At 45.8% G+C, this 14252-nt stretch overlaps 1 protein-coding gene and 1 pseudogene across 1 annotated transcript in view; one reads left to right on the top strand and one right to left on the bottom strand.

Annotated features, from left to right (window-relative positions):
* dnah9l (dynein, axonemal, heavy polypeptide 9 like) overlaps positions 1-14252 on the bottom strand; it is a 174719-nt gene that overhangs the window by 41937 nt on the left and 118530 nt on the right. The window contains exons 64-79 of the mRNA XM_065005584.1: positions 13911-14012; positions 13668-13802; positions 13379-13552; positions 13091-13223; positions 12681-12783; positions 12414-12536; positions 12130-12334; positions 11583-11747; positions 11345-11485; positions 11015-11185; positions 10822-10944; positions 10537-10730; positions 9802-9950; positions 9577-9704; positions 9295-9432; positions 9119-9208 (exon numbers count right to left, since the gene is read on the bottom strand). Of these exons, the coding sequence (XP_064861656.1) occupies positions 9119-9208; positions 9295-9432; positions 9577-9704; positions 9802-9950; positions 10537-10730; positions 10822-10944; positions 11015-11185; positions 11345-11485; positions 11583-11747; positions 12130-12334; positions 12414-12536; positions 12681-12783; positions 13091-13223; positions 13379-13552; positions 13668-13802; positions 13911-14012 (2274 nt within the window). The remainder of the gene's footprint in view (positions 1-9118; positions 9209-9294; positions 9433-9576; positions 9705-9801; positions 9951-10536; positions 10731-10821; positions 10945-11014; positions 11186-11344; positions 11486-11582; positions 11748-12129; positions 12335-12413; positions 12537-12680; positions 12784-13090; positions 13224-13378; positions 13553-13667; positions 13803-13910; positions 14013-14252) is intronic.
* LOC135562999 (cyclin-dependent kinase 5 activator 1-like) lies at positions 5426-6375 on the top strand (annotated as a pseudogene).

Raw genomic sequence — 14252 nt, forward strand, 5'->3', positions numbered from 1 at the left:
ATTGCGTCAGATGGAAATATTGACGAATACGCTGATTCGGTGTGCGAGTTCATTAGAACGTGCGTCGAAGATGTCGTTCCCATAGCAACGATAAAAACATTCCCTAACCAGAAACCGTGGATTGATGGCAGCATTCGCGTGAAACTGAAAGCGCGAACCACTGCTTTTAATCAGGGCAAGGTGTCTGGTAATATGTCCGAATATAAACAATGCAGCTATTCCTCCGCAAGGCTATTAAACAAGCTAAGAGTCAGTACAGAGACAAAGTGGAATCTCAATTCAATGGCTCAGACACAAGAGGCATGTGGCAGGGTCTACAGTCAATCACGGACTACAAGAAGAAACCCAGCCCAGTCACGGACCAGGATGTCTTGCTCCCAGGCAGACTAAATAACTTTTTTGCCCGCTTTGAGGACAATACAGTGCCACTGACACGGCCTGCAACGAAAACATGCGGTCTCTCCTTCACTGCAGCCGAGGTGAGTAAGACATTTAAACGTGTTAACCCTCGCAAGGCTGCAGGCCCAGACGGCATCCCCAGCCGCGCCCTCAGAGCATGCGCAGACCAGCTGGCCGGTGTGTTTACGGACATATTCAATCAATCCCTATACCAGTCTGCTGTTCCCACATGCTTCAAGAGGGCCACCATTGTTCCTGTTCCCAAGAAAGCTAAGGTAACTGAGCTAAACGACTACCGCCCGTAGCACTCACTTCCGTCATCATGAAGTGCTTTGAGAGACTAGTCAAGGACCATATCACCTCCACCCTACCTGACACCCTAGACCCACTCCAATTTGCTTACCGCCCAAATAGGTCCACAGACGATGCAATCTCAACCACACTGCACACTGCCCTAACCCACCTGGACAAGAGGAATACCTATGTGAGAATGCTGTTCATCGACTACAGCTCGGCATTCAACACCAGTACCCTCCAAGCTCGTCATCAAGCTCGAGACCCTGGGTCTCGACCCCGCCCTGTGCAACTGGGTACTGGACTTCCTGACGGGCCGCCCCCAGGTGGTGAGGGTAGGCAACAACATCTCCTCCCCGCTGATCCTCAACTCGGGGGCCCCACAAGGGTGCGTTCTGAGCCCTCTCCTGTACTCCCTGTTCACCCACGACTGCGTGGCCATGCACGCCTCCAACTCAATCATCAAGTTTGCGGACGACACAACAGTGGTAGGCTTGAATACCAACAACGACGAGACGGCCTACAGGGAGGAGGTGAGGGCCCTCGGAGTGTGGTGTCAGGAAAATAACCTCACACTCAACGTCAACAAAACTAAGGAGATGATTGTGGACTTCAGGAAACAGCAGAGGGAACACCCCCCTATCCACATCGATGGATCAGTAGTGGAGAGGGTAGCAAGTTTTAAGTTCCTCGGCATACACATCACAGACAAACTGAATTGGTCCACTCACACAGACAGCATCGTGAAGAAGGCGCAGCAGCGCCTCTTCAACCTCAGGAGGCTGAAGAAATTCGGCTTGTCACCAAAAGCACTCACAAACTTCTACAGATGCACAATCGAGAGCATCCTGGCGGGCTGTATCACCGCCTGGTACGGCAACTGCTCCGCCCTCAACCGTAAGGCTCTCCAGAGGGTAGTGAGGTCTGCACAACGCATCACCGGGGCAAACTACCTGCCCTCCAGGACACCTACACCACCCGATGTTACAGGAAGGCCATAAAGATCATCAAGGACATCAACCACCCGAACCACTGCCTGTTCACCCCGCTATCATCCAGAAGGCGAGGTCAGTACAGGTGCATCAAAGCTGGGGCCGAGAGACTGAAAAACAGCTTCTATCTCAAGGCCATCAGACTGTTAAACAGCCACCACTAACATTGAGTGGCTGCTGCCAACACACTGTCATTGACACTGACCCAACTCCAGCCACTTTAATAATGGGAATTGATGGGAAATGATGTAAATATATCACTAGCCACTTTAAACAATGCTACCTTATATAATGTTACTTACCCTACATTATTCATCTCATATGCATATGTATATACTGTACTCTAGATCATCGACTGCATTCTTATGTCACTAGCCACTTTAACTATGCCACTTTGTTTACTTTGTCTACATACTCATCTCATATGTATATACTGTACTCGATACCATCTACTGTATGCTGCTCTGTACCATCACTCATTCATATATCCTTATGTACATATTCCTTATCCCCTTACACTGTGTATAAGACAGTAGTTTTGGAATTGTTAGTTAGATTACTTGTTGGTTAAGCACAAGCATTTCGCTACACTCGCATTAACATCTGCTAACCATGTGTATGTGACAAATACAATTTGATTTGATTTGATTTGAATTTGACTGTTTGTTTTGCTGTCCTGCCTGAGCATTGGAAATGTAAGGAGAACATCTTTTCTTTCTGAATGTTGTCAAGTAGAAGTAAAAGTTAAAAAATATATACATTCTCAAGTAAAGTACCAGTAACCATGGAAACAAGAGCTTTTCAGTGTGTGTGTCATGTTCATGCAGATTTACAGTGATATTTACACTACAAAATCAGTTGTCTTAGTGTTACCCAGAGAACAGGATGGTCTTAAACGCCTGCTCTCTACTGCCTTGACCCAATATCTCCTACAGACAGACACACACAGGGAGAGAGATTTGAGTTTGTGAGATATTTATAATATATTGGGACAGCAATTAGGGATGGGGAGGTACAGTGGGGCAAAAAAGTATTTAGTCAGCCACCAATTGTGCAAGTTCTCCCGCTTTAAAAGATGAGAGAGGCCTGTAATTTTCATCATAGGTACACTTCAACTATGACATACAAAAGGAGAAAAAAAAATCCAGAAAATCACATTGTAGGATTTTTAATGAATTTATTTGCAAATTATGGTGGAAAATAAGCATTTGGTCAATAAAAAAGTTTATCTCAATACTTTATTATATACCCTTTGTTGGCAATGACGGAGGTCAAACGATTTCTGTAAGTCTTCACAAGGTTTCCACACACTGTTGCTGGTATTTTGGCCCATTCCTCCATGCAGATCTCCTCTAGAGCAGTGATGTTTTGGGGCTGTTGCTGGGCAACACAGACCGTCAACTCCCTTCAAAGATTTTATATGGGGTTGAGATCTGGAGACTGGCTAGGCCACTCCAGGACCTTGATATGCTTCTTACGAAGCCACTCCTTCGTTGCCCGGGCGGTGTGTTTGGGATCATTGTCATGCTGAAAGACCCAGCCACGTTTCATCTTCAATGCCCTTGCTGACGGAAGGAGGTTTTCAATCAAAATCTCACGATACATGGCCCCATTCATTCTTTCCTTTACACGGATCAGTCGTCCTGGTCCCTTTGCAAAAAAACATCCCCAAAGCATGATGTTTCCAACCCCATGCTTCACAGTAGGTATGGTGTTCTTTGGATGCAACTCGGCATTCTTTGTCCTCCAAACACGACGAGTTGAGTTTTTACCAAAAAGTTATATTTTGGTTTCATCTGACCATATGACATTCTCCCAATCTTCTTCTGGATCATCCAAATGCTCTCTAGCAAACTTCAGACGGGCCTGGACATGTACTGGCTTAAGCAGGGGGACACGTCTGGCACTGCAGGATTTGAGTCCCTGGCGGCGTAGTGTGTTACTGATGGTAGGCTTTGTTACTTTGGTTCCAGCTCTCTGCAGGTCATTCACTAGGTCCCCCGTGTGGTTCTGGGATTTTTGCTCACCGTTCTTGTGATCATTTTGACCCCACGGGGTGAGATCTTCGTGGAGCCCCAGATCGAAGGAGATTATCAGTGGTCTTGTATGTCTTCCATTTCCTAATAATTGCTCCCACAGTTGATTTCTTCAAACCAAGCTGCCTTACCTATTGCAGATTCAGTCTTCCCAGCCTGGTGCAGGTCTACAATTTTGTTTCTGGTGTCCTTTGACAGCTCTTTGGTCTTGGCCATAGTGGAGTTTGGAGTGTGACTGTTTGAGGTTGTGGACAGGTGTCTTTTATACTGATAACAAGTTCAAACAGGTGCCATTAATACAGGTAACGAGTGGAGGACAGAGGAGCCTCTTAAAGAAGAAGTTACAGGTCTGTGAGAGCCAGAAATCTTGCTTGTTTGTAGGTGACCAAATAATTATTTTACACCATAATTTGCAAATAAATTCATAAAAAATCCTACAATGTGATTATCTGGATTTTTTTTCTCATTTTGTCTATCATAGTTGAAGTCTACCTATGATGAAAATTACAGGCCTCTCTCATATTTTTAAGTGGGAGAAGTTGCACAATTGGTGGCTGACTAAATACTTTTTTGCCCCACTGTACTTGAATATTCAAACCGAGCTTAGTCTAGTATTGGATCAACTGTTGTATGATTTTTAAAATTCTTTAAAAAAACGTATGATTTTTAAAATTCTTTAAAAAACGTTTGAATTAAGTTGTATAAGCTTTTATTTCAGCTACTGCTGGTTCTTATGTTGCGTTTTACATGAAAATGCAATTTAGCATTTTAAGCTAGCTCTCCAGTCAGTCCTGACATCGAAGTCGGCCTGTATGCTCCCCACTTCAAATAGCGATTATAGGCGCGCACATAATCGTCCCCAGGCTAAATGCGCATTATTGGAGTAGATTGCTAAAGGGAATTTATTAAAGCACAATTTAGGGGGAAGAATAGTCTGCTGGTGAACGAGATAAGCGGGAGCCTGACAGAGCTGCCAATATAATTTGACAGACCATTGAGATCCATGCAAAACACTCGCCAGATACATGTTATTCAGCCACTGAGGACAGAAATGTAACGCCGTGACGTAACAGACACTCAGAGGTTATTTCGTTTTCAATTTATTGAGCTAGGCTGTATCAAATATGAGGCACATTCTATCACGGGGAACATCAGACTTTATTTATTTGTTTATTTATTTATTTTTGCCCACATCAAACTTATAATCTTTCACAAAATCGCCTCTATGACATACTTCTTTATTACGACGTGGAAACTCGATTTCAGAACCTTGGACAATTCTGATGTTCACAACCATAACAGCCTTGAACTCAAAGCACTGGACAACCAGTCTTACCTTTCAATTAACAAAGTAAATGTAGAAATATCTTTATAACTTTTTCACATATCAACTTGAAATCAGTGAGTAATATTTTTGTTTAGCTTTGGAATGTTACATTGCTCATGTTTATGAACACAGAGCACTAATGTCTATGCTTAATATTGTGATTTACAATCTGTCCCAAATGGAACCCTGTTTCCTATTTAAAGCACTGCTTTTGACCAGACCCCTTTGGGCCATGGTCAAAAGCAGTGCACTTTATAGGGAATAGGTTGCCATTTCAGAGATAGCTAGAGCTGAGCTAGCTAGGCCAACTGAACTGATGCCATGCATTTCATTTTGCTAATATTGAAGCATTTTGTTTTCCACAGGCACTATTGACCATGGGAACCGTAATGTCTATCTCGCTCCGCAAGAAGGCAGTCCTCTTCAAAGATGGGCCGGACACTGTGGGCCACTTGATGGAAGTCCAGACCGGTAAGAGCGCAAAAGACAAGACTCTGAAGCGCTACTCACCATGGAGGTGGATTGTGAAGAAGAAGAGCTCCAAGAAGGTGCAGGCCCATGAGAACACCAACCAAAACAACATTGCCAATCTGAGTAATGAGAACCTGGAGAAGTCTCAGTCCTTCTCCAACCTGTCCACCCTCACCCTTGAGAAGTCTCAGTCCTGTGACAAGCTGTCCACCCAGGACCAAGGCACTCCAGCCATCTCCAACAACGCCGCCTGGTCGGTCGAGACGGCCCCCTTATCCAACTCAAACATGGCCCCGACACGCCCCAGATGGTGACCGCCCAGGACCTCGACGCTCCCAGGAGGCTGGTGATGGTCCACGCTACAACCGGCGAGCTGCTGCGCTGTCTGGGTGAGTTCCTGTGCCGGCGCTGCTACCGGCTCCAGGACATGTCTTCTATGGACCCGGTGCTGTGGCTGCGGGTGGTGGACCGTTATCTGCTGGACAACTGCTATCAGAGCCAGAGCTGCATCAATCCGGCCGCTGTGGTCTTCCTCTACATGCTGTGCCGCGAGGCGGTTTCCTCCGAGGTGGCCACCTTGCACGAGCTGCATGCCGTGCTGCTCACCTGCCTCTATACGACCTGCTCCTACATGGGCAACGAGATCGCCTACCCCCTGAAACCCTTCCTGGTGGACACCTGCAGGCAGACCTTCTGGATCCGCTGCATGACCATCACCAAGCTGATGAGTGTCAAGATGCTCCAGATGAACACAGACCCTAACTTCTTCTGCCAGGTGTTTGCTGAACTGAAGAACGAGAGCCAGAAGGAGGAGAAGACGAGCCGCCTGCTCAGCGGTGTGTACAGCACTCAGTGAGGGACCTAGGGTATAGGGGCCAGGGGAGGGCGGGTGCCAACTACAGTCTGACAATTCAAAATGGGAGGGAGGAGGATTGGTTGAGGGAGGGGGAAGAGGGTGAGCTTTGATGGGAAAAGATGATTTATAGATTTTAAGGGTTAATGTGAGGGTAAATTTGACTTGAAAGAGAACACAAATCGGTAGCTATGAATGTGTGGAGGACTGAGGCTTTAGCTTACGATCTACTATACCAGCCTACTGTCTGATGTGTGCACTTCCTACTACGGGAGGATTGGAGGCACCTTTGAGTGACTGGACTAGTGCTCACATCACACTGAGGCTGCAGCCCACCAGCCCATCTGACTGTGGGAGATGTGAACTTCCTACCACTAGAGGGAAGGAGGCACCCTTGAGTGACTGGACTAGTGCTCACATCACACTGAGGCTGCAGCCCACCAGCCCATCTGACTGTGGGAGATGTGCACTTCCTACCACTGGAGGGAAAGGAGGCACCCTTGAGTGACTGGACTAGTGCTCACATCACACTGAGGCTGCAGCCCACCAGCCTATTGTTCTGACTGTGGGAGATGTGCACTTCCTACCACTGGAGGGAAGGAGGCACCCTTGAGTGATTGGACTAGTGCTCAGATCATGGTTGAACAGACAAGCTGCGACCCTGGTGCTTTAGACAGTGAAGTGAACACCAATGTACCCCCTCAGCAAGAACGGGACAGTTCTAGGGGACAGGGGTTTGTTTGAGGACCATTGGTTCTGATGTATTTGAACGAACAGTATGACTGTTTTGAAATAAAATGCTTTAAATAATTTCTTAAAAACATCACATGTCCATATTATTTTACAAATATATATTTTCCTTGTCATTTTGAGATCTTGGTGGAGATAATACGTTACGAGTGGTGGAAAAAGAACCCAATTGTCATACTTGAGTAAAAGTAAAGATACTTAATAGAAAATGACTCAAGTAAAAGTGAAAGTCACCCAGTAAAATATGACTTGAGTAAAAGTCTAAAGGTATCTGGTTTTAAATGTACTAAAGTATCAAAAGGGAAAGCAAAGTCTATATATCAAATTCCTTATATTATGCAGATGTTCTTGTTTTTATTTATTTATGGAAAGCCAGGGGCACAGTCTAACAATATTTACAAACCAGATCAGAGGCAGTAGGGATGAGTTCTCTTAATAAGTGTATGAATTTGACCGTTTTGCTGTCCTGCCTGAGCATTGGAAATGTAAGGAGCACATCTTTTCTTTCTGAATGTTGTCAAGTAGAAGTAAAAGTAAAAAAATATATACATTCTCAAGTAAAGTACCAGGCAAGAGCTTTTCAGTGTGTGTGTCATGTTCATGCAGATTTACAGTGATATTTACATTACAAATCAGTTGTCAGAGAGAACAGTGCAGGGAAGCGGTTCTTATTTAGAAAGGTTGCAAGTTTCCCCGAGCTTTATGAACAATTCTGTACATTGAAAATAAGAATTTGTGACTTGCCTTAAAATAAAGTAATAAAATGGTCTTAAACGCCTGTCCTGCCTTGACCCAATATCTCCTACAGAAGTTTGTGAATATCAATAGGGTACAGTGGGGTAAAAAAGTATTTTATCAAATCTAATATTAGGGACAATGACAGACAAAATGAGAAAAGAAAAGCCAGAAAATCACATTGTAGGATTTTTAATGAATTTATTTGCTTGTTTTTATCTCAATACTTTGTTATATATTTGTTGGCAATGACAGGGGGTCAAACATTTCTGTAAGTCTTCACAAGGTTTCACACACTGTTGCTGGTATTTTGGCCCATTCCTCCATGCAGATCTCCCAGAGCAGTGATGTTTTGGGGCTGTTGCTAACCAGACCGTCAACTCCTTCAAAGATTTTATATGGGGTTGAGATGGAGACACCTTGAAACGGGGCGGTGTGTTTGGGATCATTTTGCTGTTTCATCTTCAATGCCTGAGGCAATCGAAAACACACGTATAAAGGGTCGGGAGACAGGCGCAGGAATGCGTAATAGGGATTTTAGTTTACCCAAATTACGGCGTGCGTTGTAAAGGCTTCGGGGACAAAGACCAAACAAACACGTTCCAAAACACACGCTAGAAATCCAAAACAAAACAGTCAGGAGTACCTTGAATAAATTACAGACTCTCACAATGATTAACACACGGGACTAGACCTGTAATAATTTCTTCAATCCACAATGGCACGAAATCCAAAAACACACAGCACAGGTACTCACACGCACCAACGGACATTGTAACAATAATCGACAGGGCACTGTTAAACCAAGGACACACTTATTCAAATATGAATCACTTGGAATAGGGGCCAGGTATGCGTAGTGAATGTTCCGGAGGGATCCGTGACATTCGAAATGTCACGAGCACATATTTTCTTTCGGATCGTAGTCAAGTAAAAGTTACTCCAAAGTAGTACTTTAAAGTATTTTTACTTAGTTACTTAACACCGCAATAGTTTTTCTAATGATTAGTAAATGGATTATAAATGTATATATTAACATCTAATAAATTATCCAGTAATCAATTTGAAAGTTTAGTAAATAACTATATATAGCTTGCTAACGTTTACAAATGTACAAACAACAATTAGTAAATAGTGAACAAACTGTTTATAAATGATCTATTACTGGATGTTGTTATGAAGCGAGAATCAAACATTTGATTTCAATTGCCCATCCCTAACACCAATGGACAGACAGACATGCACACACACATTCCTTTACCTGGTCAAAGTTGTCCAGAGCAGCGTGGAGGTTGGCATGCATGCCAGTGGGAGGCTCGTTAGTGATCTTGATGGCATTCTCCAGGATGCCCTGAGTCAGGAGAGGAGAACAAACACACTTTTCATTTAGGAAAACACACAGTGTTATTATAAATGCATGTGTGTGTGTGTGTTTACCTGAGGGATGATGTGCTCCTGTGGTGTAGGGGCAGGCTCAGCACTCATAAACACTCTGTAGTCCTGGTGACTGCCCTCACAGCAGCGTTCCAGAAGCTTCTCCAACGACCCCAGCCAGCGAGCCACCAGGTGGATATTCTGACAGAGATAAATGAATGAATGGATTGATTGATGGATGAACAAACTAATACATTGATTAATGAAACAGTGAATGGATGGATGCAATGATGAATGAAGGATTGAACTATATCTTATGCACAGTATATAGCAAGATTGCCATACCTGTAGGATGACCCAGTGTCCCTCCTTAGCAGCCATCTCCATGGCAACCTCAGCCACAGCCTCCTGGCCCTGACCCAAAGACACATTGTGGAGCTTCCCCAGGTCTATGGTGAATCCTAACTTCCTGCCTGTTACCATGGGAACAAGAGTTTCTCAGTGTGTGTATCATGTTCATTCAGATTTACAGTGATATTTACATTACAAAATCAGTTGTCTTAGTGTTACCCAGTGACTCCACGTCTTTGAGAGGGTCTACTCCGGGAGACAGGATGAAGAAGACAGGCGAGGCGGGTCCACTCTCTCTGAAGGACTTAGCAAACTCGGTCTTCCTCCTCTCTGTATACTTCACCCCCAACTTCTCCTCCACAAAGTTCCTACACACAGAAAGAGAGAGGGAGAAAGAGATAGAGCGAGAGTGAGGGTATGGGGAGGGAGAATGATCGTCATTATAATTTGCCAGAGACATGTGAAAGATGGGGGTGGAGGGAAAGAGGAGAGGTAGAGAAGAGGAGAGGTAGAGAAGAGGGAGAGAAGAGGGAGAGAAGAGGAGAGGTAGAGAAGAGGGAGAGAAGAGGAGAGGTAGAGAAGAGGAGAGGGAGAGAAGAGGAGAGGTAGAGAAGAGGGAGAGAAGAGGAGAGGTAGAGAAGAGGGAGAGAAGAGGGAGAGAAGAGGAGAGGTAGAGAAGAGGGAGAGAAGAGGAGAGGTAGAGAAGAGGAGAGGGAGAGAAGAGGAGAGGTAGAGAAGAGGGAGAGAAGAGGAGAGGTAGAGAAGAGGCGAGGGAGAGAAGAGGAGAGGTAGAGAAGAGGGAGAGGAGAGGGAGAGAAGAGGAGAGGGAGAGGAGAGGGAGAGAAAGCGTCAGTAAGGAGTAAAAAGGACAGGAGGCCAGCTAAGGTACATTGTATGTCCCTCAACCATCCACTGTGTGTTGGGAGGTGGTGGGTATTGTTGGCGTGCGGTCACCTGACAGCGTAAGTCATCCTATCAGGTCTCAGGGCTCTCATCATAATGAGTTTCTGTAGGGAACTTTTTGCTTTCCACTCCTGAGGAAACTTCTCTTTCTCCGGACACTCGGACTCTACCACCTTTTTCCAGCGTTTAGGGGAGCCCTCGATGTCCCGGTCCAAACCACGAAACTCATCAGTGAAACTCATTGTCTAGAGGAGAAGAGGGGAAATACATGTTTGTAAGTGTGTGTGTGTGTGTGTTTGTGTTTGATACTGTGTGTGTGTGTGTGTGTGTGTGTACCTTGATGGCGCTCCAGGCCTGGTTGGAGAGGAAGTCTACAGGACAGATGTAGCTGTGGTCGATGTTGAAGCGGAGCAGGAAGTCTAGTTCTCGTACGTCTATCTCCTTACTCATCAGTAACAACTGGGGAACAGGGAACACACTATTAGAACTAACACACAGACACACACAGAGAGACCCCCCACAGACACACCTGGAAGGCGAGTTGAGCGGTGAAGGTGAGTTTGTCTCTCTCAAACAGGCCTCTGCTGATGTAGTTGAAGGTGGAGTAGGTGATGCCGTCTATTAGAGTGTTGACTCTGCTCCTCACGTCCTCACACACCTCTGCCTGCTCCACCGCCTTGTGGAACACCACGTTAAACGCCTACAGGAAGGGAGACAGTGAAAGACAAAGACAAGCCTAGATAAGCTAGAACGCTGTAATCTGGTCGTTAACTGGTCTGTACTGGTCCATTTGGACAGGTCTTGATTTACCTGTAGAAATAAAGGTTAAATGAAATTTTTAAAAAGTGCTGTTGGTAACCTTGAGGCTGAACTGGTACATGGGGTTGATCTTGTTGAGGTCGTTCATGATGAAGTACAGCAGAGAGGATCTGACTGCTACGGGGCGGTAATGTTCTCTGGCCTCGTTGATCTTCACCTCGTTCACCTTCGCCTCCAGAACCTACATCCCAAAACAGCATATTAGCAATCAGGACCAAGCGATTTGGCTATGCAGTCTGTCTAAGTTCTCTTCCTTTATCCTTAAACCTCTGTCTCACCTTCATCTCGATCTCCGCGGCCGTGTGTTTGGTGGTCTCTAGTTTCTCCACCAGGACGTTGTCTCCTAGGAAGTTGCTCTCAGCAGCAGAGAGACGGCCCAGCAGCTCGTCCTCCAACAGCTTCAGCTCTATCTTGAACAGGTTCTGCTGCTTGGTCAGGTCACTCTGCAACCGCGACACAACCGTTATGCAACCACAACACAACCGTTATACAACCACAACACAACCGTTATACAACTGTTATACAACCACAACACAACACAACCGTTACACAGCTGTTATTCAACCGTTATACAACCACAATACAACCGCAACATAACAAACTTCACTAAAATAAATCATTTCGCAACATGTGGGTGGCCCCGGGAATCAAACCCACGACCCTGGTGTTACAAACACCCTACTCTCTGTCTGAGCTATACAAGACCACGACTATGCAGGAACCGAACACAACCAAACTTCAAGTGTCATTTTGTGACCATGTGAGGTCAAGAAGGAAGAGGCTGAGAGAGCCAGGAAGGACAGGGGACATAGCCATCTATCCCACCTTGAGGTGCTCGAGGTCGGGCCTCTCCAGATTGACCACCTGAGCCAGCAGCTGGTCCTCCAGGCCGTCTCTTGTAACAGTGAAGTTGATGAGGGTGGTCTGGGCCTGGATCTCAGGCTTATAGTGGGGGTTAGCCAGTTTAGTGTGGAGGATCAGCCTGAACGCTGGGTGGAAGAAACACTCTTTATCCCCCACCTTTATACAACTGGGAGAGAGAGGGAGAGAGGAGGATGATGATGTGGTGTGTGTGTGTGTGTGTGTGTGTGTGTGCGTGCGTATGTTACCTGCCCTTCTTGATCGTGTGTCGTCCCAGTAGAGGGTCTATGACAGGGTCGATGGACTCCTCCAGATTCTCTATGAGGACAGTGTCTCCAGTCACAACAGCCTGCTCTATCACATCCACATACCTGGGGAAATGGGCTTTAGGTAGAACACATCCAACATACCTGAAGAGAGCGCAAGCTTAACAGATACATCTATTAGGGAGATCCATTCAGGAGAGGGGAGAGTAGGATGGAGGGATGACACAGAGGAGAGGAGAGCAATCTCACCCTTTCTCTCCCAGGCTGACCACCTTGAGGCTGTTGCCATAACGAATCTTGATCCACTTGATGCCCTGCAGTTGGGGGTCAATAAGCAGTGGCCAGCGTTCACCTGGGAGCACACAAAGGAGGAACATGTTACAATTGTAATATGTTTACAGATGTAGGATCTTAATTTGAGCCAGTTTACTACAGCATAATCCTGCGGCAACAGGATATGTGAGTTAACATAATTCATGGACATTTCTGTAAGGGAGAATCAAGTCTGAAATTTCTAAGTGGAAATTACAAACTTCAGAAGCCCTGTTAAACCTCAAATTGCAGGAATGTTCTCCTGCCACAGTGTGATCAAATTAAGATCTTACATCTGTAGCATGGACATAAAGGTGTAGAAAGTATAAAACATTCTCTACGCTCACAGTTGGTGAGGATGGTGGCGTTCTGAGTGGACATCTTGTCTCCCGGCAACCCCTCGTTGTTCCACTGAGCCACGGTAGCATCATCCGTCAGCATACACACTGGATCTAACCCCTCCGTCATGGGGATGGGGATCTGAGAGAATGAGGAGACGAGAGGAGGAGAGGTGTGTTAGCGTACACACTGGATCTTAACCCCTCCGTCATGGGGATGGGGATCTGAGAGGGGGAGGGGAATAGGAGAGGGGGAGCATAAGAGAGAGAGAGTAAGAGATGAGAGGAGAGAAGGACCTTCTGGCCACGTAGGAAGGGCATCCAGAGGTTCTCCAGTAGTTCTCTGCGGTACTTCTTAGAGAAGGATCCGGCGTAGGAGATGAAGGCTGCAGTCAGCAGAAGGTCTCCACACAGAGTCTCCTCCTGCTCATGGTACCCGGCTACAGAGTGGGCCCAACGCACATTCTCCGACTGAAACACACACATTATCCACCAGTGGATAAAACCTACTGTTAATGTTTGGAAACTGTCCGAAGTAGCATGACAACAAACTAACCGAGCTGTTATTGGTCAGCCATCTCCTCACCTCGAGTCCTTTGACGAGGCGATTGGCCAGTTCGATGGTTTTGTTGGTGTGGTTGACCTCGTCCTGACAGCGTAGCTTCTCAGAGGTAGCCTTCTCAAACGCAGCAGTCAGGGTATCCAGACTACAGTCCAACTCCTACACACGCGCACACACGGACGCACACACACACAGTTAAGGGAAATGTGGGGGAGAGAGAGAGAGAGAGAGAGAGAGAGAGAGAGAGAGAGAGAGAGAGACACCCACAGCTAGTTTCTTCCTAATGGCTTCTAGTTTGTCTGCGGCCTCAGCTAGGTCAGCATTAGCCTGAGACAGACACAGCTTCTTCACCTCCACCTCACAGAACACCTGGGGAGGAAACAAGCACGCTCACAAATACACATTCCATAACATCAGTTTAAATTGCAAACATCCACAAGGGTAATACAGTATCTTAAAAGACGTGTGGGTGTGGTAGCCAACCTCAGGCTATTAGGTGAGAGAGATACTTACATACATCTATGTACAGCAGTAGGACAGAAAGGACAAAGAACAATGTGAGAAAAAGATGACACAAGCTAAAGAACAGTATTCTTCCATAGCGTTGAT

The sequence above is a fragment of the Oncorhynchus nerka genome, linkage group LG20 (genome assembly GCF_034236695.1).
Source record: "Oncorhynchus nerka isolate Pitt River linkage group LG20, Oner_Uvic_2.0, whole genome shotgun sequence".
Lineage (NCBI taxonomy): Eukaryota > Metazoa > Chordata > Actinopteri > Salmoniformes > Salmonidae > Oncorhynchus > Oncorhynchus nerka.